Below are 22,069 nucleotides of genomic sequence, written 5' to 3'. Positions count from 1 at the left end.
CTGCAACAAAGAGTAGCCCCCGCTCGCCACAACTAGAGAAAGCCCGCGCGCAGCACTGAAGACCCAATGCAGCCAAAAATTAAAAATAAATAAATAAAATAAAAATACACGATATTCGTTTAAAAAAAAAAGATGGTAGCGGCAGTGTACTTTTTGAATGTCTCCTATAAAAAAAGACAACTAGGAGAAAACCCCCAAATCCACGTGCAACACCTGCCACAAACTTAGGGTGTCAAGACATCTCCCATGGACCCCAAAGTATGAGCAAGTAGGAATGAGCCCTGGATGCTTCAAGACCCACGTAATATCGGCAACTGTGCAGAAGGATGCAAAAGGAAGCAGGGGGGAATCTGAGGGACCTGAGAACAGGAGACCCTCAAACGGTCTACACGTCCTTGCTAGAAAGCATGGTGGGTCCGTTTGAGAACAGCAGTCAAAACAGGGAGGGACCTAATAGATTATTTCCCAGGCCTCCCGCCCATGCTACATAGTAAGCACATAACAGGTGCTTATTTAGTGTTTGTTGAATGAATAAAGATCAAATGACATTTTACTGGGGATTCTTTCCAGTATATGTGGATGGGGAGCAGGAAAGGACAAGTCTTTGTTTTGAGTCATGTGGATAAAATCCTTTCTGCTTCCAAGGGTACAAAACACTGGAATCATGTTGGCAGGCAGGCAGGAAGGCTGAGGCAGTCGTCTTGCTGAGCTTGTGAGAAAGAATCACTCCTTTTTAACACACTCATGCTCACACTTCACACACACACACACTCAGTTTGGCCTGAGAAGAAGCCATACTACTGAGAGGCGAGGAGAAGATGCTCCCCAGATACACTAGTAGCTTCTGACATCAATTCTAACCCAGACATACCAGAGTATCTTTATTGAGGATCTTATAGGTGGGAGGAGGGGGTGGGGTTCTCAGCCTAGGGTGGCCGAGGGAGGTCCAGTTCGTGTCAAATCTGTGTTCAGGAAGTAGGTGCAGAGCTGCCCTTTGCCTTTGACCTTGATGATGCCCCGGCTGTAGCAGGTGTAGCCTAAGGACTGCAGGGCGCAGGCTGTCTCTTCCGTCACCTGCAATTGGAGGAGGGGTGAGGGAATGTGGGAGTGGCCCTACCTATCGCCCCGCCCCCATGCCTCCAATGTGGCTCCCTCACTTGGATCTTGCCCAGGACGCCTGTACTCTCCATCCGGCTGGCCACGTTCACCGTGTTGCCCCAGATGTCATATTGTGGTTTCTGGGCCCCAATCACTCCGGCCACTACAGGTCCGTGGTTTAACCCTGACAAGAGGTACGGTAAAGAGGGGCCCTGAGGGGGGGATTTCGAGGAAGTGGTGGGGAAGATGAAGCTCAAGGAACTAGGGTGAAGGGCCTAGGGGCCTTGGAGGAAAGGAGGAGGGGCTGGAGGTGTGCGGCTTAGGGAAAGAATTGGATGGATCTCATAGCTTCTGGCCCAGCAGCTTCATGCTCCATCCCAAGGGGTGAGTCTGGAGGGGGCTCCCGGGGTGAGCTGCGGAGCAGCTAACAAAGGATTCGGGAGAGGGAGAGCTTGGGAAAGTGAGGAGGAGGTCCCAGACTGTCCCAGCAAGGGAGGGTCCTCACCCACACGCAAGCGGAAGTTGTTGAATGAGTGCTTGTTGATGACGTCCAGCTTAGACCCAAGGGCCACGGCAAACTCTACCATGGTGCCAAGGTGGCTGCAGCTTTGCTCAGCATCCTGGCAAAAGGCCGGCCCACCAGGATGGATCAATGAGGTCACAGGGATAAGACCCACTGATGGGCCCACCAACGAGAGCCCGGGCGAGGGTCAGCACGAAATGAAGGGACGCTGTACCTGCTGTGCGTCCTGTCCAGAGGTGGCGTTCAAGCCTGTAGCTGCCATGTAGGTGCTGCAGATCGTTTTGATTTTCTCCACCCCACTGAACTTGGGCTTGGAGAGCAGCTGTACGGAAAGGAGGCTGTGTCCCCAGTCTCTCTTGCTCTCTCCCAGAAGCCCAGCCCCAGGATTTTGGAAGCTAAAGGACCAGTTGTGGGGCCAGGGATGGTGGCAGGAGGAGAGTTGGTAGTGGGCAGAGTCGCTGGGGAGGGCAGAGCTGGGGGATCAGAGGAGAAGCAGGAGGACTGGGGAGGGAGGATGGGCCTTATGGCCGGGAGAGCGAAGTGGAAGGAGGGACTGGTGGGAAATTCTAGAATCCGGGTCATAGGGTCTGGGGGGACCTTTCAAGTTGTCACCTCATCAAAATCAGCAATTATCTCATTGAGCAGCCGCAGACACTCTAGCCCCTCATGGTTGATGCTGGATTCAGAGTAAAACTCCTTGAAGTCTGGGACTGAGGCGAAGAGGACACAAACACACTCGTAGGACTGGTGGTAGAGGTCCTGGGAGGGCAAGAGGTTGGGCTAAGGGGCTATGCCACATTCTTCCCCCTTCTGGGTCTACATGGGTCCTCCTCCCCGTGTCCACACTCCACCGCCTTGGTTTAAGAAGGATCGGGAAGGAACGAGAGGGGTAGGGCCAGGTTACCCCAGGGATGTGACTCAAGAGTTAAAGATTGGGTCTCATTGCAATTCCAGGAGAGACAGAGGTTCAGAGTCAAGATCACCTCACAGCAATGTGAAGGGAGTCTCTTTTGGAACTGGGATCACGTCCACGGGAATTCTCTGTATATCCTATCTTATTGCTGAAAAGTGTTAAGTCAGCTTACAAAGATAGCTACAGTTTGGAAGATAAAATGAAGCAATAATAACCTCCAGAGCTTTGAGAAAAGGATTTTGCTGTTCAAACTCAAAAAAAAAAAAAAAAAAGAGCAATGGTAGGGAAAGGGGGGATCTCATTAATCCCAGATTCTGGCTCTGAGCTTTCTAGTAGCCAATGAGAAGACAGAAACAGGATCAGTTACCAGATGTCCAGGGTCTATAAGAGAAGAAACCAGGAGAAGCAGAGCTACTACTGATCTCGAGAGCGGAGATGAGGCACAAGGCTGCGACATAGCCCCTGAGCCATTTCTTTAACACCCTCTCGATACGGGCCAAGAGCGTTTCCACAGCAGACAGTGCGAGGTGGTGGTGGTACAGGGAAGACGCTGCGGATATGTGAGTGACCTCTGACCCTCTGACTGTAGCAAGATACCTGAGGATCTAGAGCAGCATCACGCAACCGAAGTTTCTGTGGCGATGGAAACGCCTATTCTACGTGCTGCCCAATATGGCAGCCACTAGCCACGAGAAGCTGTCGAACACTTGAAATGTGGCCAGCGTGACCGAGGAAGTGAATTTTCTATTGTCATTAATTTAAATTTAAATGGCCACGCCAGGCTAACGGCTACCATACTGGATAATGCAGGGCTAGAGAGATGGGTGGACTGTGCCCTTCACACAGTTCCCATCGACACGCAATGAGGCTTCTGAAGTGGAGAGGGTGGCCATTAGAGAGGACGCGCCTTCCAAGTAAGAACCTGGGAGCCGGAGATTCCGTGCTCGCCAAAGACAGAGCCTAAGCTCTTGTGAAAATGGAGGCACCTGACGGGCACCGGGGCTCGGGCAGCCACCCAACCCATGGTACAGGAGTCCAGAGAGGATGGGTCAAGCCAAGACTTTCATCGTCTGGGGCTCAGGAGCTGGGGGTGGGGAGTCACCTCGTTGCGCCGATTCTGGCCGATGAACTGGGGGGCTACGTGCGCGGGGAGCACATTCTCCAAGAGCAGCCGAGTCAGGTTTTCCATCGTCTCTGTCTCCTCCTGCTCTTGCCTCAGCTTCTTCTTCCACAGGAAGTCCAGGCGGCAGTAATACTCATTCTGGGGAGGGTCACCAGGGGGCCATGGGAAGAGACAGTACAGGGGGAACCCCAGCTCCTGAGTGTTCGCCCCTCACTCCGTGACGCTTAAAACCATCCCACACCCCCAGTTTAGAGAAAAGGCTTAAGGTGCAACTATCCCTGGGGAGACTGCCTTGAATCTAGATTCAAACTAGCGAGGACAGTAGCGGCAGCAGATTTTTTCTTAAGCATGAATTCTCCTAGATTGGGGTGGGAGGGAGGAGGGGAGGGGAGAATTTGAGGGTGCTCCCCTCGGGGAGTGAAGGAGAAAGAAAGGGAGCAGGAAGGTTCACTTAGAAGCTTCTAATGGACACACCATTTGGGCTCCACCCTGAAGAGGTGAGAATAAGGGAAAGGCAGTAAGAGAATAAGGGGAAGATGAAGTCACACCTATGGGGACTCCGCCTCACCCTTCCTAGGGAGGCCCTGGAGGGCTGAGCTGGGAGACTTACCTGCCGAGCCAGGACCAGGAGGGTGAAGAAGAAGATGAAGAAGGAGATTGCTCCCATCAGTTTAGGCTCCTTCAGCACCCCTGGCCTGAGGAGGCTACAGATCAGGGCTTCCCTTTGCCTTGCCCCTTCTCGATGGCCTCTCCCCGCCACCTCCCGCACCCGTGCCCACGTAGCCCTCGGCCTCCCTCTCCTTTTGCCCTGTGGGTGGCTCAGACAAAGAGATGAAAACACTTCTGCTCTGTCCCGTCGCAGCCCGTGCCCCACTGTGCAGCGGCCGTGCGCACCTGGAGTCCAAGGCACCCAGATAGAGGCGGGCGATGAGACAGTCGGACAGCCAGGCGTGGGAGTGCAGGAAGAGGGAGCAGCAGGCCGCCAGCCACAGCAGCAGCAGCAGCAGCTTCAGCTCGAAGCTCATGTGCAGGAAGAGGGAGCAGGAGAGGAACCCCAGCACGCAGCAGTGCACGGAGTACTGGGGGCCCGGGCAAGGCAGTCAGGAGGTGGGGCATGTCCCTCGGGCAGGCGCAGGGGCGGGGGCCGCCCCAGGGCTCCTCCTGTCCTGCCCCTCCCAGGGTCCAGTCCTAACGGGAGGGTAGAGGGTGTCGGCCACACACACACACACACACACACACACACACACACACACACACACACGCCAAGTGTGACTTATATCTGTCCCGGTCCACAGGATGAAGTGCTCTTCAACTAAGGGGTGGGGGAGGGGCGGAGGAAGGCTCTGGAGAAGGAGATTCAGGGCTGTGAGGGATACTCACGGGGACGCTGATGAGAGGCAGGGACTCAGGGAGCTCCCAGGAGAGGTTGGAAGCTGTGAAGGACACATTGGAAGCCCAGAAAGGGCAGTTTGATGCTGCCGGTAAGAAGACCTGCAGAAGGAGACAAGGAGCTGAGGCGGGCAGGCAGTTCCTTGGGCACAGTGGTGGCTTGTGCCGGGTTGCAGCTGACCCAGGGATGAGTCGTGGCCAGACTCCTCCAAAGGGGTGGAGCCTGCTATCTCTGGTTGGTGAGGGAGCCTCAGCACTGGGGTCCTCGCTGGCGGGGGCGGGGGGGGCAGGGATTGGGGGAGAGGGTGTCCTGAGCTCTAGTCTGTCATGGATCCACTGTGTGATCTTTTGCCAGCCACTTAACCTCTCTGGGCCCCAGCTTCTGCTTCTGTAACTTGGATGGGGAATGATTCCTAAGGTGCTTTTCAGGGATAGAATTCTAGGAACGATGCTAAGTTCTGAAAAATCAGCCAAACTCAGCTTACAAAATCATAGTGAGTAAGGTAAGGAAGGAAGGTCTGCATACATAGAAAAAAGATAGGAAGGATATCCACCAAAGTGTTATTAACAATGATTATGCCCAGGTGGTAGGTCGTGGGCGACTATAATTTTCTTTTATACTTGTCCAACATTTCCAGCATCCCCTGGCTTTAGTCCAGCAGTCCTCCCAAATCCAGGGGTCCTCTTTCAGCCTCTGGCAGGTCCGGCATGCCCTAATGGGGGCGCATAGGGCCCCGTCTCTCTCACCAGGCTGGTAATGGCCATGGAGAAGACGAGCAGGATGGTAGCGGTGCCCAGGGCAACTCGCAGTCCAGGCCGTGTGGCCACTAGGACAGACAGTGTGGGCAGCCAGTGCAGCATCTTGGGGCCTTTCAAGACACACTTCTGTGGAGGGAGCATGGGAGTCTTAGCCGTGGGGCTGGGGCACCCACTGCAGGCCAAGTCGTGGTCAGGGCCCCAGCTCGCCACTCTGCCCCCAAGCCCACCTCACCGTCAGGTGCTCTGAGAAGCAGACGAAGAGGAGGAGGAAGAAGAGGAGGAAGGTGATGCTATAGGTGATGGTCAGAGCTGGGGGCCTAAAGAGAGACAAGAGCGAGGCCTTTAAGAACCAGAAGAGGTTCTCTGGGCGCTAGGAGGGTGCCGTTCAGTCTGGTTGGGAGACATGGGGAAAAGTGGTCCTGGGGATCTGAACCGGCTGCCGACGAGGTCTAGGCTGATGAAAGGCATTACATGCTGATGATCTGGGAAAGCTGAGGGGGTCAAGGACAGTACTGGGATAATGTAGGGGCAATACTGGAAGGGGACAGGGGACTCACAGGAGTGGCCGAGGCTGCATCAGACTGGTCTCTGCGCTTTCAGGCCAAAGCTCTTTCATCTGGCTGAGTTTTGAATGAGTCCTCACCCCTCCTAGCAGTGAACTGGGAGTGAGGACCTACTCTCTAAGCTCATTTGCTGTGAGATTTGGACTTCTCAATGGGAACAAAACCTCCTTCATGGGACTGTTGCTAGAATTGAAAGACGGGTATGTGAAAATGCTTGGGGTACACAGAAAGTCCACAGGATGTAAGATAGTAAGATGAGGGCTACGATGACCAGTTCCCCAGACCACATGTTTCCATTTCCTCTGTGGCTCAGTGCCCTGAGCCGAGGGGAAGTGGGCAAGGGAAGAAAGTGTGGGCCAGGGGTCTGGAAGAGCCAGGGGTTCTGTTCTTGAGAATCAGGGCTTCCCTTGCCTCGGTGTCCCTCACCTGTTTGTCACCAGCATCTGGATGATGAAGTTGGAGAAAAAGACCAGGAAGGTGCAGGCTGCATAGTATTTGAAGGCGGGGAGTGCAGAGAGCCGATACTGGAAGGGCGGGGGTCGGTGGAGACAGGGCACCAGTGCTGCCCATCAGTGTCAGTCCCAGGCAAGGAGTGGGTCCCCAGCCTCACTGTCCCCCCTCCAGTTCTGCCCCAGGTAGCCTCTACCTGTTCCCCAAGGAGCTGCCCTCCTCCCTCCCATCACCACCCAGTAATTCAATAGATGGGTATGAGCCCTTCACCCACCAGGGTCACAAACTGGGCAGACCTGGGGAGGGGAGGTGGGACCACAGGGCCTGCTCCCTCCCCAGGGTGCAGGAACTGAGGTTGGGAAGTCCTATGGTGACATCCCCCCAGTCTACCTCTTTCTCCATCTCCTTCTCTCGGAAGTACAGTGTCAATGGGTTGAAGTCCTCTGATTGTTTCCACTGTCTGGTGGAGGGTGGGGGCAGTAAGCCCGGAAGAGGAAGGGGCAGGGAGGAGGGCGTGGTCCGGTGAGTGGAAGGGCTAGAGCTGGGAAGGCTCTCCCTTCCTTCCAGGTCCTACCACCCCTCCTCTACCACATGAGCCCAGGCCTCCAGCCCTCCCAGCCCTCTCCCGCTCTCCGTACTTCTGAGAGTTGAGCTGTTCGATGACTTGGAAGAACTTGGCATCCCCGGTGTCTAGTTCATCATCCAGTCCCCGGGGGGTACGGCTCCTGCACAGTGAGAGCCCAGCCTGTCACCAGGGAGATCCTCAAAAGCATCTGGGCAAAGCAGGAGAAGCCCCCCCAGGGAGGATGGAGGTAGGTCACTGGGACAGCCCCACTGTCAAAGTTGTTCAGGCCTCCTCACCGGTCCAGGCTCCACTGGGGGCTGAAGGAAGACAGGGCCTTCTCCTGCAGGGAGAACACAGGGATGGGGGAAGATGAAAGATGGTGAGCGTCCTCCACCATGGTGGAGCCTCTCTGCAGTGAGGCATTCCATTACCTACACCCGGCCTTGACTGCAGGGAGAACACAGGGATGGGGGAAGATGGAAGATGGTGAGCGTCCTCCACCGTGGTGGAGCCTCTCTGCAGTGAGGCATTCCATTACCTACACCCGGCCTTCACTTGAGCATTTGACCTGGCTGCTTCCCTTGCCTCTAATGAACTCTCTCTATCTCTATCTCTCCCTGTATATCTCCATTTCTACCTCCATCTCCACCTCTGTCTCTACCAAATCCCACCTACCCTCAAGGGAAGGTTCGAACCATATTTACTTCTTCAAGCTCCCTCCTGACTCTTCAGACTCCCAGAGTCTCTATACTCTCTGATTTCCTCATAGTTTCTATCACTTAGGAGGCAACCCTGGATCCTCTGTAGGCACGAGTGGCTGTTGATTCCTTGTCTCATCTTCCCTAAGGACCGCAACAGATTCCAAAGGCAGTGACTTGCCCATCACCCCATGCCCCAAAATCCCTGTTAGTTGAAACTGGAATGGCAACGCAGGACACTCTGAATCTCCTCTGACCTTTCGTGATGGTCAGGCTGAGCTGGGAGGCGGTGAGAGAGGGAAACGAAAATGGAGAAGAAAGGGAAAGAGGAAGAGAAACAAACCTGGTTACAGTCAGTCTCTTCTGCACCGAAAGGAATACGCAACGTGTGCAGAGACGTGAGAAGGAGCACACGAGCAGGTGAAGACAAGCGCCGAGGAAGGGGGTGAGGATGTGTGGTGACCGTCCTTCCCCACTCGCCTGGCTCATGTGAAGGAAGCAGGGTCACAGGGGGCCACATCATCCCCCAAACCAAAACCTTGTGTATGTGAGAGGAGCAGAGAGGGAGAGACGGAGAGCGATTGAGAGGTATGTTCTAGGCGTGGGGCCATCTATGCCTGATCCTCACTTTTATCAGACTACCTACCTGCGCCCCCCTTCCCGGGCCCCATGCCTATAAGTTATCTGAAGGCAGGGAAAACGTCTTATTCATTTCTGTCTTCTCAAGAACTAACCTAGTGCCTGCAACATAGTAGGTGCTCAAAGATTGTGGAAGGAAGGAATGGATGGATGGTAGCCACCACACAAATAGCACCCCACCACCCCAAAGTTCCGCCTTGTTTAATAGTAGGCTAAGTGTGATTCTCAGGATCCCTAACATTTGAATGAGACCCTGGGATATCAGGGGCTGAGAAGGGAGTCTCTGGGTTGGTGAGGTCCTGCCTCAGGAGATACCTTAGAGCAAGGGATTCCCACTCTGCCCTGAACTTCTTAGCCTGCATGCCAGTGGGGGGTTGGGGAGTTCTGGCATGGGTTCTGGGGGGCTTCCCCACCTCGGGGATTGTACCCAATATTGTCTTACAGCCCCTGGGCTCCTGGCAAACCCCTTTCTACCCCACCCCCACTGGGAGGTCTCATCCTGCAACAGTCAGCTGGGTCTTGGGCTCTTCCTTCCTCTCCATCCTGCCAGCTTAGCCCTCTGACAGCTCCCTTCCCCATGCTGAGGGTTGAAATTAAGCACTCAGCCGCCGAGCTACTGCTGCCAAGGTCCACCCCCTCCCCGCTCCCCGCTGTTCACCGATCTCTGGCCTGCTTTCCTGCTGGATGGGAGAGGAGTGGGGATGGGACACAGAAAGGGTACTCTGTAGTCACCCCATAGATTCAAGCTGGTCTACCTAGTAGAGAAGATGCTGGGAAGATCTGTGGATAGGTGGTTGGGAATGCTGAACAGGTTTTGGGCAGATAGGGTAAAATGGAGGAGAACGGGCTGAGGAATGTAATCCCAGGGCAAGCCTTTAGGGACATGGCCTGGGTCCCTGCATGAGGGGGTTCTGGCCGCTTGTCATCAAGTACCAACCTCAAGAGTCGGCTGGTGGAGGAGATCCAGGCTCCTCCGGCAGCTGGTGAATGAATCACTGACTACCTTGAAGTGCTATGTATAGGTCAGCCAGTAACTGGCCCTGCTCTAACTTACCCCAGAGGAGGGGTAGGCCGGCTCCCCTCTCTCCCTCCCCCCTCCCGCCCACTCATGGTGATTTCCTTCTTCAAGGCCATGAGAGATTCTCACTGTCACCTCATTTTATCTGTGTACAAGTGCTGGAGAGTAGGGGCAACAAGCGATTGGCCCCGCCTTCTGGGTCCCGGAGGGGACTGAAGAAGAGAGCGTGCAGTCGCAGGACTGAGCTAAACAGAGACACTTCCTGGTGGGAACAGGTGTGCACCACTGGCCTCAGAGTGAGGAGGAAGTAGGGTACCAGGGGAAGGGGCTTTCCTGAGTAGAGGCTGGGTAGCAAGGGACATAGCGTCTGTGGGATCTTGGGTCGTCTCTGAGGGCAGTCATCTTTGCCCTTTCTCCGGAAAGAAGGGCAAGGAAGGTCCTGAACCAGTAACGAGGGTGACCAGAAAGTTCGGGACCTCGTGACGTCAAGTGACTCACTAGTGGTGGGGGCGGGAGGGGCTGGAAGTGGGCAATGGGGGCGGGTTTACGTAAGTGCTGGGCTCATGAAGGAGGTGCACGTACCGGGAGAGGGGTGGAGGTGGACACAGGGCTCTCCACATGGCTCAGGTGGGCGAAAGGCTTGGCTGCACCCCAGGACTCCAGGTAGCGGGTCATCAGCAGTGATGGACGCATCTTGGGGCCCTCAAGAGAGGACAGCAACCCGCCTGCAGTGCCCTTCTCGTCCTCCTCCTCAGCCTGGGGCACATGAGGGCTGAGAGTCAAGATCACAGACCCTTCCCCATTCTCCCCACACCCCTTAAAGGCTTGTGTCCCCTCCCCCACGATACACACTTCAGGACATAGGAGCTCAGTCTCTGGCATGGAAGAGATCAGGCCCGTTGGCTGTGGATGGTTAGGGTGGGCCAGCCCATGGGGTCCAGGCTGGGCTCTTACCCGGGGATCGATGACAAGGTAGGTCGGCTCCCCTAGCTCCCGAAGGTATGGGTCCCCGTGTTCCATGGCTGCATCCTCCACAGCATAAGCCCCTGCCAGCAGTGCCAGCGTAGCCCCTGTGATATGTACTCGTCTGGAAGGAGGGGGCAGTGGGAATCAGAAGGGAGGGCTTCCAAATCTCTCATTTCTTTCGAGGATCGTTCCTGGAGGTCTGACTTCAAGCAAGGCCCTGGGCTACAGGAGGTGTCTCCCAGCTCCCCTCCCTGTACCCCAGGATCTCTCTGAGCCCCACTTGGGAACGTGCCCATTTTAAAGAACTATGAAAACCAGGCATGTGGGAGGCCTGACTGGGCTCTTGCTATAGCCTGCTGGAGCCCCAGCTCTCACCCTGGCACTCCACTCGCCTCCATGTGGTTGGCCAGAGTGACGTCATGGGACCAGACATCATACTGCCACTTCTGCAGCCCGATGACCCCGCAGAGCACGCTGCCCGAGTGCACACCCACACGCATGTTGATATCCACGCCGGTGGCTGCCCGAAGTTTCCTGAGCAGAGTGTGTGGAGACCAGTCGGAGCGCTGCCTTCAGCCCTACCCATGCAGCACCCCTCCCTCTCTCTGGGATGACTTCCACTACCCTACCCGCCCCCACCCCACATCCATCCTGCCCACCCGAGCTGACCTGATGGCCCGGCACATGTCCAGCCCCATGCGCACGCAGTTGATGGCGTGGTCTGGCAGCGAGAGCGGCAGCCCGGAGACACAGTAGTAACAGTCTCCCAGGATCTTGATCCGCATGCATTCATGCTCCTGGGGGAAGGGTGTACAGGGGGAGGGGGTCACCTGGTTAGTGGTCAAAGGAGGCAGGAGGGAGTTGGGGAAAAGTGGGAGCAAATGTGGCATTCCTGAAGAACTTCTGAGGTTGGGATTGTCTAGGTCAGATCTAGGGGCTCTCTTAACTTGATACGGGGCTGGCTGAGGTCTCCTATGTGGGTGTCTTTCTCAGAAGGGCTTCTGAAAGGTTGGGATGTCTGTGGCTCTCTCCATCTTTGGCATGTGTAGCGTGTATCCAGATTTGAGCACATGAAAGTCACCTCAGGATTGAGAGTTTTTTTGGGGGGACACCCAAGATTAAGTTGCTTAGGGGCATCCCTGGGGACTGAGAAGATAGCTGGGCTGAGGATGCAGAGGGCAGAGGTTTCCCTTGGAAGGGCCTCCTAATGGTAGCGCATCAGAAAAATCTATCTAGATTTGGTTGCAGTGTCCAGAGACACCTATGCTGGGGCTCAGAGCCTGTTTGGGGGTGTTGTGGTTGGGGCATCTGTGAGGATGTTGAAAGGTCTCTCCAGGTTTGAAGTGTGCAGTGAGCAGTTCCATACCTGGGGAGATGTGAGAGGGTTTCCTACCTGCAGTGGAGTATCTGGGCGCCCACACGGACTTGGAAGTGGGACTGGGATCTTATAAGGCAGGATTTTCCCTCGGAAGGGGCTCTCCAGGGTGGGGAGTTTGAAGGTGGGGAAGGAAGCCCCCTCTGACCTTGGCGATCTGGTCGAACTTGCCAAAGAGCTCGTTTAGCATGAGCACCAACTCCTTAGGGGAGCACTCACTGGCCAGCCGCGTGAAGCCCACGATGTCAGCATACAGCACGCTGGGCAGAGCAGACTGCGTCAGTGGGGCTGGGGTCTCAGCCCACGTCCCCTCCCATCTGCCATCCTTCCTTATACCTCACTCCCTGGTGCCTCTTGACATAGAGGCTGTGGAAGTTGTTGGTGCTCTCTGGCCGTGACCCCTGTCCAGCCTGCAGCCGTGCCATGATCTCCGCCTTCATCTCTCGGGCCAGGTAGGCGGGAAGGATGGACAAGAGAAGGTGTTCCTGGGGGAGGTGACTATAAGCACCAACACTCCTACCCCTAAAACCAGGAGCCTCAGCCCCCCCAAACCCTTAGGAGCCCACAGACTTCCCCAGCCCCAGAGGTGTTCCCAGGGCGCTGGCCCAGGTCCTCCCCCCACCACCTACAGCCTGGCTCCACCCCTGCCCTGCACTGATCACCTTTAGGGACTGAACTTCCAGCACCAATACCGGAGTTAGAGCCCTTTGTTTAGTATCACAACGTTCTAAAATGCTTTCACAAGCTTCAGTTTGCTTGAGCCTCACAGCGGCCTTCCAAGGTGGGTGATAGCCACATTTTACAAAGGAGGAAACAGAAGGTCAAGCGACCCTCCCAAAGTCATTCAGCTTCCAGAGCCCGGTTGTGCGATCTAAACAACTCCCCCCTCCGAGCCCCGGTCCCTCCCGGCCTCCCGGGCCCAGCGGACCTGGTGCTTCTTCTCGGTGTCGAGTCTCCGGCGGGAGTGCAGGGAACTAAGCGCCTCCCGGAACGTGGCGCGCAGCGCGCGCTCCATCAGCGCCTTGTGGTATGCTCCGGCCACGTTCCCGCACAGGAACAACACCGCGTTTGCCGCCAGCTGTGGGGAAGGGTCAGCCTCAGAGGGCGCTGGACCCCGGGGTCGGCGGGCTATTGTGTGTAGCTGGATTGGTCTCTGAGAGGGCTGAGGAGAACTCTGCAGTTAAGAGACCGAAGTATTTCGAGGCAACGGGTGCCACACTGTGGGACCCATAGGGGGCACTGCTCCTCCCCCCGCCCCAAGCAGACTCTTGGCTGCTGCACCAACACGGCCTCTTAGGTCTAGAAACCTTGGCACGTACGTTTCCTCTGCTGGGAATACTACTCCACCATCCCCACCCGCGCCGCAGCACAGCACTACTCAAGCTCCAATTTTTACATTCTCTGCGATGGTTCCGTCATCCACATCTGTCCCCACCACCCCAGTCCTCTGGCGAGCTCCCTTCCCCGTGGGCCCAGAGCCCTCTTCTGGCGCTGCGCTCTGTACCAGCTCCACGAGGGCACGGTCGGGGTCTGTGTTTGTACCCTGCGCCCAGCGTTGCGCAGTGCCTTGGAGTCACAGCTCATCAAAACGGTTGGTGAATGCCCAGAGGTAGCAAGTAGCGCCCAGCGGAGCCAGCCTCGGACGCAGCCTGTGCTCCGCGCGTGCTCACCTGCGGCAGCAGCGCGGGCTGTGAGTCCGGCTGAGGCCCAAGATACAGCCCGAGGACCAGCAGGTGTGAGAGTGAAGAGGCGAGACCCGCGGCGGCGGCGTCCCGCATGCCCAAGGGCAACATGGCGTACACGGTGAAGATGACAAAAAGGAAAAAGGACACCTGGGGGAGACGGGCGCGGGAAGTTGCACGCTTACACTGCTGCGCTGCTCCTCGGGGCCTGAGTGCGCGTCGGAGGCCCGGGAGTCCCCTCCCCACTGCTCGGCCTGCCTCACCTGGTCCCAGGCGCTCACCACGCCCCCGGTGAAGAGGAAGCCGAGGCCTAGCGCGAGCAGCGCTGCCCACACGAGGCCCGACAGGGGACGCGTCCAGCGCTGCAGTCGCTGCTCGCGGGAAGCCAGGCCCAGCAGCAGCGAGAAGCCGCCCAGCCCGCACAGCATAGTGGTCAGGAAGCCCGGGTCTGAGGCCAGCTCCTGCGGGGGAGGGGGTACATGAGGCAAGATTGGCGTGTGGAGTTTGGGGAGCTTGTCCAAGGAGAGGAGGAGTGGGCAGTCCCTCAGACCCGTTCTGAAAACTGTTTCAAACCCAAGTAAGAAAAGCAGGCAGGGCACCTTCACTTGCCATTCATATTAGGTTGAACCACATGAAATTGCTGATAATCTGTTTTTTTTTTTTTTTTTGAGTTTAAGATGCTGCCTTCTCCCTCTCTCTCTTTTTTCTTTTTTAACATCTTTATTGGAGTATAACTGCTTTACAATGCTGTGTTAGTTTCTGCTGTATAACTGAGTCAGCTATATGCATACGTATATCCCCATATCCCCTCCCTCTTGTGTCTCCCTCCCTCCCACCTTCCCTATCCCACCCTTCTAGGTGGTCACAAAGCACCGACCTGATCTCCCTGTGCTATGAGAGCCAGCAGTCTCCTGTGATTCAACCTACTATCTCACTGGCATGCTGCAGGGGGACTGAACCTTGGGCCATCTACCCAGAAGACCTGGCTCCAACCGCATATTGGCCATTTGTGAATCCAGGAGCTTTCTGAGACTCAGTTTTCTCGGAACTAAAGCACCCCTCCCACCCCCACCCGGGATCCCAAAGCAAGCGAGAAATTCCAGCTCACAGAAGGCACTTAGGCATGAGTGTATCCAAATCTGGCCAATTTGCTGGGGAGATTCCCTGCCCGGGGCCAAGGTTCAGAGTTTCGGGCCCCGCCCGCCCCCCACCCCACCCCACCCCACCCTCAAGCAGAGCTTGGGCAGGGGGGCGCCCAGAACCTCCCTCGCCTGCCTGGGAGCTGGATCTCACCATCACCTCAAGGCGTAGAAGCCCCCCACTCCCACCCCGGTCTCCACCGTTTGTCCCCACCTCTTCCTGGACTTGGAGGAGGACGGGCAAGGATTGGTCACATCCAGTGGTTTTCCCACCTTGCCTCCGAAATGTGAAAAGAAAACTTGACGCAGGATACTTCCAGAAGTGGAACTGAAGATCCCCTTTCCCCCCACAAAAGAAACTGGAAACGGGTTCATTTTGGAACTAAATGAGAGTGGGATGTAAAGTGTCTTCTGGGACTCTGTGGGTACAACTGCCCTACGGCCCCTAAAAGGGAAAGAAAACCAGGAAGCAGATTCCCACGGGGCCCAGTGTAATTCCCACCCCACCCCCCACCCCCAGCCCACCGCCGGAAAACTGGAAATTCCGGTGTTGGATTTATTCTAGGACCAGTAGATCACAGAAGCTTGTAAGGTCTGAGGTCTGTCAGTACCCGCAGGGAAATTAGAAGCATCGAGGGCTCAGCTATCTCCTTGTGTGGACCCGGAGACTGTGGCCCAGAGAGGCAGAGTGACTTGTGCAGGGTCACTGCAGTTCCTAGCAAGGTCTAGCACTGGTTTCCCGGGTCCCAGCCAAGAAAGCACATCGAAAAGAAGATCCACGTGGGACCACCCCGGTGGTGTCCAGTGGTTAAGACTCCGTGCTACCAGTGCAGGGACCGTGGGTTTGATCCCTGGTTGGGAACTAAGATCCCACAAGCTGCAAGGCGCGGCCGAAACAAAAGAAAAGAAGACCCACAAGTTCCAACCCTGAAAATGCCCCTGAGGCAATGACCCTCCCGCTGTCCCTGAGGAGGCACCCTGCACCAGAGCCCCACTCGCTGCACCTCCCCCGCCACTCACCCTGCCGCTGGCCCAGGCAACAGCGAGCAGCGCCAGGAGCCCGACGAGCACGATCACCAGCAGCAGTAGCAGCAGTGGGTACTGCTGGCTCAGGCTGTAGTAGGTCTCGTAGAAGAGGTCTTCGCTGGGAGGCGGCCGGGGACTGAAGAGGCGGGCCATGGTCTCTCCTGCCCAGAGCTATACCGCCTTGGGGTGACCCCTGGGGCTGAGGAGGGCCAGGGTGGGTTACTGTCTGAGGCCCCAGCTAGCCCCAGCTGTGCCGTTCTCACCAGGTCCAAGCCACTTGCGCCCGGACCTCCCGACCTCGCTATCCCACCTCCTCCCAGGGCACTCCCTGTGACCTCCTTGCCTTCTCCCAGTTGGCAGTGAAGGGACTGCTCAATGCTTTGCTCCTCCTTCCTCAAACCCAGACTGCAGAGGTGCTCTAGCAAAAGCCAGGGGCACAGGATTTAGGGTTGAAGCAAAGGAGCCCCGGCTACTTCCTTTCCCCCAACTCACTGCCGCAGCTGAACGGGCTAACCCCAGGGCAGGTTTCGGAGTCACACTGGCTGCTAGGCTATTAGCTCTGAGCCCCGGGCAACAGGCACTTCCCTCCCGGCGGCTCGGCGCCCTCCCACTTCCCCGGTGGGACAGCCCGGCCCTTCCTGTGCCCTAGCCGGACTCCGCAGACCTCCTCCCCCACTCTGATTGTCTCTCCTAACTCCACAGCCTCCCCACATCTGCCCCTTCAAGGGAGAGGAATGCGGACCGTGGGGGAGACGCAAGGGGTGGGGTGGGCTGAGCCAAGCGTCAAATGTCAAAATGGGTTCAGAACCTTGGATGTGGGGAGACTGAGGGCGGGCTGGAGCCAAGGCTGGTAAGGATGCAGGGAAGAAGAACATGGTGCCATACGGGGGCTAGGTTCTAGGTTAGGATGGGAGGCGGTCATTCCCTGCTCCTCCAGCCTAGATGGCAGCGGTGTGGCCGTATCTGAGTGGTCCATACTCCAGTGGTGTCCAGCTCCAGGGGAGGGGCACATCTGCGTGTAGCTTTGTGGAGCCGTCGCTGTCCACTCCCAGACAGCAGCTGAGAATCAAAGGGTTCCAGTGCCTCCACGGATGCAATGTGTGCATGCAGCGGAGGGAGGTGGTAGTATGGGGGCCGACGTACGAGAGACTAGGGGCACCACGCAGGGCAAAGATGTGCTGGGGTCTGCGAATTCCCATGGCGAGCCCCCTTCCCCAGGACTCCACTGCCAAGTCTCCACAGCCCAGGGAAAAGGTGGTGGCAGGACCACAGCCTCTGTCCTCAGGGTTTGGTTTAGGGTGGGGTCTGGGCCTGCTCTACAGGAAGTGCTCTGCCCTGAGATTAGAGCTGCCCAGGAGCCAGACCTCCAGGATTCCTTCCTGCCGCCGCCAGCTGGGCCCTGACCTTGTGTGCCACAACTCTGCCCACCTACAGCCCTCAGCATCCCCCTTCCCGCCCTAGCCAGACACGGAAGTGCCTTCTACTCCCTCCATGTCAGCTCCCCCGCCTCTCATCCACGTCCCTTCCCGCCCCTGGCTGAAGCTTTAGCCTCGTCGCGGTGGTGCTTTGGTTAAAATTCCACCACATTCATTGACTCCTGGGGTCACAAAGACAGTTCGGGTGCAGGCCTGATGGCCCTCAGAGAAAGTCTAGGCTAGCTGCCTCAAGTGCAGGAGGCAGTTTAGAAGCTGCTTCGATTCCTGCTATTATGATACTAGCCCTGTGGCCCACTCCAGGCTTCGGGTTCTTGCCGTCCTTCTTTCGAACCTATTCCTTGGGGGGTGAGCTGGGGGCCCCTATCCATGCCCCGAGGTGCCAGGCCCTGCACGGATGAGGCAGTTCTTCCTTGTATAATCATATGGTTGTTGTTTCCAATCCGTACCCCTTGGCTATGAAGTACGGTAGGAAACCGTGGCCCTGTAAGAGAAAGAGTGATGACGGTGGGAGGGTTAAGCGCTCTGGAGACTCAAAGTGAGGAGGAGCGGCAGGGTGGAGAGGCAGTGGCACCTCGTGTTCACCCTGGGGAAATGCAGGTGTGGGGTCTCCGGGCCTGCCAGTGACTGGGTCAAGGTGTGTCTTCAGCCTTCCTCTTCAGGCTGCACCTTCAGAATTGGGTTTGCAGAAACTCAAGAGGAGTGGCAACTAACATCTGAGACTCTGATGGTTGGGTCTTTTCTGATGGGAAACCCTCTGGGCATACATGGCAACAATGGAATGGAATTCAGGGGTTCACAGAGCTGGTGTTGGGGAAAGTCAGAAGGCTCAGGGGCAAATCCAGGCTTTGCTGTGTGACCTCAGTGGATGTCAGTTTCTTCATTTATAAAATGAGAAAGTTGGGTTAGGTGGCCTCTGGCCCTTTCTCATTCCCCTCCCCAAGTACCCTGGATCTATATTTGGTCTTGAGGAAGAAGATGGTGGAAGAATTGAGCAGGGGGAAGGAAGGAGGAAGGAGTGCGGAGTGGGTACCTGGTACTGGATTTGGCCCTGGCGCCCTGGGAGGCCAGTTGGTGTCACGTATCTCAGCCCCCTGCAAACAACACAGGGCTCTCAGGGCCCCTGTCCTGGGCCTTGTTCCCCTACTGCAGACCCCCTCAACCCCAAGTCTCCCCTAACAAGGGGACAGGATTCACAGGAGTCCTAGTGCATCCCCTAGTCCTACCAATGTCTCACCTGATACCCTTGGGGTCCAGGACCTGGGGTCCAAGCCGAGGTGGGGCTGGGCTTCTGGTTTCTGACAGGTAAGGTCTCTGGATTTTGAGGAGGTCGGGCTGTTGAATCTGAAGAGGTCTCTGCTGTCCAGGGCAGGCTGAACCTGCCCTCTCTGGGCCCTGATGCTCTCGGGAAGGTTTGTACATTTTTCAGGAACAGACCTGGGGTACCCCTCCAGATTCAGGTTCATCATTTCAGAGACCATGGAATCATGGCTTCCTGTGGTTCCCCCAGGGCCATCCATTTCTGTACTTTCCGGGCCTGGCTTGAGGACAGACAACTACCTGCTGCTGTCCCTGTGCTCGGACAGGAACTCCTTTACCTGCAAGGATGGGGAGCTGGCTGGGCATGGAGGTGGGAGAGCCAGAGCAAACCCAAGGGAGGAGTCTCTTGCTTCATATCTGTTGCCTGGGAACTCAGGGATGGGGCGGGGACACTGGGGACAAGAGACAAAGCTTAGAGAACAGTGGTCAGTGGGGAGTCACTGGGTGGTCAAGGGAGCCACGTTGTGCCATCCTGCCCAGCTCCTAGGTGGGGTGAGGGCATTGGGCACTCACTGTGGAGACTGCAGCATTCATCTTTTTACCAGACATCTCCTTTCTTTACCAGATCGAGGGCTTTCTGGGTGTTTGGTCGGCATTCTGGAGAGAAGGCAGAGTGGGTGGCAGGTGAGCAAAACTTCTTTTCCAGTGAAAAGCCCCTGCTGACAGATCCAGGCCTACCTCAACTGCCAGCTAAGTGGCCAGCGCACCTTGGAAGGAGGGTCTCTTCTGGGCCTCATGGCTCCAGCAGTGCTGCATTAAATCCTTCAGTACTTCCAAGCCAGGATCTCAGGGCCAGACTGGGGCAGCTCAGTCAATGCAGGCCGGATCTGCCTCTCACACACTGCTTCCCGCTGCAGTGATTTATGGTCCACTACTGGGGTGTGGGTGTGAGGAGAAGACATTCAGAGTATGAAGGCCACCTGAGCCATCACGGAAAGGGGCAGGGAGTGTAGGAGATGTGAGGAGGGAGTAGGGCCGTCTGAGCAGGTAAACAGGAAGAGGAGGGCTTGGGGATTGGGGGTTTTGGGGAGGGGGCACCTGAGGTGAAGGATCCCAGAGTCTGCCTAGAGTTTTACTCTCAGCTTCTCTTCTGGCTAGCACTGCCCACATTAGGATACCGAAGCTGCAGAAGACATAAAGCTGAGGCCTGACCCAACTGCTGACAAGACTCCTTTCCATATACCATCCCTTAGAAGGACCCAGAGAGGTGTAGAAATTGGGGATGTATGTTTGGAGTACCTTACCTGTAGACATCACTGGCCATGGAGGCCTTCCAGTTTATATCAGCCAACAGTTCTGGGGCCAAGTAAGCTGGGGTGCTCCCTGACTCCCCAGATCCTGCCCCTGTCTGTGAGACTCCCAGAAACGTGGACAGGCCCAAATCTTCCAGCTGCAGAAGGAGATAAGGAGGAGGAGATAGGAGATGGACAGGGCCTAGCAGCCTGCAGAATCCTTTCCTCTCCCCCACAGAAGGCGCAGGCCCTTCTGTGGCTGCGCAGATATTTTGGTCCCAGCCTTGTAAAGGGGGTGTGGAGGGTTAGCGGAATGGTAGGACCAGTGAGGCTCCTGGTTGGAGGTCTGGGTCCCCGCTCCATGGGGCTGGGTCAAGGTCTGAGTCTCCTGGACTAGGTCAGCCACGGGTCTTTGGAGGGCCCCGTGGGGTGGACCCATGGAACTGACCATGTTGGCCAAGGCTTCTATCGCCTGGTATGGCAGGGGCTAAAGCTCCTGGATGAGCCTTGACACTTGGGCAGCACTGGGTCCAGAGGGAGATGCTGAGGGTATTCAGAAGACAGGGTTGCAGCAGGTCCTCTGTCCAGTGGGTGGGGTTGGAGCAGCTCTGGGGCAGGACCTCGTCCAGGGGTTGGGCTGCGTAATGGATGCGCTGACCTTGGCATGCAGCTCTGAGTCCAATAGGACGTTGGGGGGCTTGAGGTCCCGGTGTAGAAGCATGGGGTAATGGCTGTGCAGGTAGCACATCCCGAGCACCAGGTCCTGCAGCAGGCGGCCGAGGAGCGGCCCCGGCCTTGAGCACTGGGGCTGTAGCAGCACCGCCAGGAAACGTTCTCCATGAATTGAGTCACCAGAGCCGGCGCAGACACGTACTCCCACTCCAGTTTCTTTGTGACCCCCAGCAGGGGTAGCACATGATTGTTACACAGGCTTGCCACGGTCTTCACCTCCCTGGATATCGCCGGCCGGCACTCTGCCGCGGGTTGGAGCCGAGCTCCCTCCTGGGAAGATCCTTCCCTTCCGCACTCAGGCCCTGCCACGCAGAGGCCCCTCCTCCTCCGCCCAGCTTCCCAGACCAGACACCCGCCCCCAAGCGGCTCGGGGCACTCACGAGTTCACGATCTTCACCGCCACTTCCAAACCCCCAAGTCCTGTGCTGTGCCCGGAAGACAGCGCCCAATCCGCCTTTGCCCATGAACTCGGGGTTCTCCACTTCCTCGATGGGCACCAGCGGGGCTGAGGTACCGCTGTGCCTGAGAGAGGGGGCCTCATCACCCGCCGGCCAGGGCCCCAAGGCCGCGCGGCTCCCCACACCGCCCCACCCCCCAAGCCCCGTGACTCAGCTCGAGTTGGTCAGTTCAATCTCCAGCCTCCCCCGTGAGCCCCACTGTGCCCTGGGGTTGGGGGCCGGGAGAGGGGTCAGTCTCCAGGCCACCGCACGGATTCCGCTTCCCGGGTTGCTTTCTCTACACTGCCTGGACCACTTCCTTCTTTGACGGAAGCCTCTGCAGTCCCGCCCTCCGGGGCAGGTTCGGGGGAGGGGGTGCCGGTGGGGTGCCGAAGGGAAGCTAGCGCTGTTCCTCGGGTGCCACGGCCAGGTTCCTTGTCACTGGGTATGCAGGGCGCCACGGAAGGAGTCCTCACCTTCTAGGAACCCACAATCAACCGCCTTCTAAGCTGGCGTCTCACCCTTATCCCACCGGATTCCCAGCTCCACCGCCAAGCCTGGGACGGTGAGGGTTGGGGGAGATGGTGCTGAGGAGGACATTATGGTCCTAAGCTTCCGCTCTCCCCCAGCTGCCTTAAGATCACAGCTAACACGTGTCTAAAGCTCACCGTGTAGGAGTTACATAATATGGATTAGCTTACGTAATTCTCACATCAACCCTAAGGAGATAGGTACTGCTTTTGTTACTTCTTTATAGGTAAGGAAGCGGAAGCACGGATAGTGTAAGTACCTGGCCCAAGCGTGTGTGGACCTGACCTCCAAGCCTGGCTCTGAACCATCAAGCTTTGCTATTTTCACATAGGCTTCAGCTGGTGGGGGAGGTGGCTGGGGTAGGTGTGAAGCAACCAACAGTCTGCATTCCTGCCCTTGGTAGTGATTTGTCTGCTGGCAAGACCAAGACCCAGTCCCAGGGTGTTGTGGTCAGCTAG

The 22,069-nt window shown here is 56.9% G+C and overlaps 2 protein-coding genes across 3 annotated transcripts; both read right to left on the bottom strand.

Annotated features, from left to right (window-relative positions):
* Window positions 1-748: 748 nt before the first annotated feature.
* On the bottom strand, window positions 749-16,125 carry ADCY4 (adenylate cyclase 4). Of its 2 annotated transcripts, none has more exons than XM_065872582.1 (25): window positions 15,933-16,125; window positions 14,025-14,222; window positions 13,750-13,911; window positions 13,008-13,157; window positions 12,416-12,564; window positions 12,228-12,339; window positions 11,374-11,501; window positions 11,080-11,238; window positions 10,693-10,825; window positions 10,321-10,494; window positions 7,680-7,723; window positions 7,457-7,543; window positions 7,209-7,278; window positions 6,795-6,892; window positions 6,038-6,122; window positions 5,794-5,931; window positions 5,038-5,148; window positions 4,552-4,736; window positions 4,268-4,352; window positions 3,637-3,795; window positions 2,234-2,380; window positions 1,836-1,943; window positions 1,604-1,718; window positions 1,158-1,282; window positions 749-1,074 (listed from the first exon to the last, which is right to left on the bottom strand). In XM_065872582.1, the coding sequence occupies exons 1-25, from the start codon at window positions 16,077-16,079 to the stop codon at window positions 922-924; spliced, it is 3,222 nt and encodes a 1,073-aa protein (XP_065728654.1). In that variant the 5' UTR covers window positions 16,080-16,125; the 3' UTR covers window positions 749-921. The 2 variants fall into 2 exon arrangements, with proteins under 2 accessions (XP_065728654.1, XP_065728653.1); XM_065872581.1 differs by having other exon boundaries at window positions 922-1,074; window positions 15,921-16,079.
* A 1,482-nt stretch (window positions 16,126-17,607) lies between these two features.
* Window positions 17,608-21,680, bottom strand: RIPK3 (receptor interacting serine/threonine kinase 3). Its single transcript, XM_065871688.1, is given in 15 exon segments — window positions 17,608-17,843; window positions 18,393-18,453; window positions 18,597-18,725; window positions 18,727-18,957; window positions 19,193-19,220; window positions 19,222-19,276; window positions 19,387-19,464; window positions 19,467-19,553; window positions 19,756-19,802; window positions 19,924-20,069; window positions 20,570-20,742; window positions 20,745-20,883; window positions 21,020-21,055; window positions 21,057-21,165; window positions 21,613-21,680. Coding segments are annotated over 15 exon segments (1,623 nt in total).
* Between the last annotated feature and the right edge of the window lie 389 nt (window positions 21,681-22,069).

This window comes from Phocoena phocoena, chromosome 2 (genome assembly GCF_963924675.1).
Source record: "Phocoena phocoena chromosome 2, mPhoPho1.1, whole genome shotgun sequence".
NCBI classification, from domain to species: Eukaryota; Metazoa; Chordata; class Mammalia; order Artiodactyla; family Phocoenidae; genus Phocoena; species Phocoena phocoena.
The sequence above is the reverse complement of the archived record's forward strand: the minus strand, read 5'-3'. Positions and strand labels throughout refer to the sequence as shown.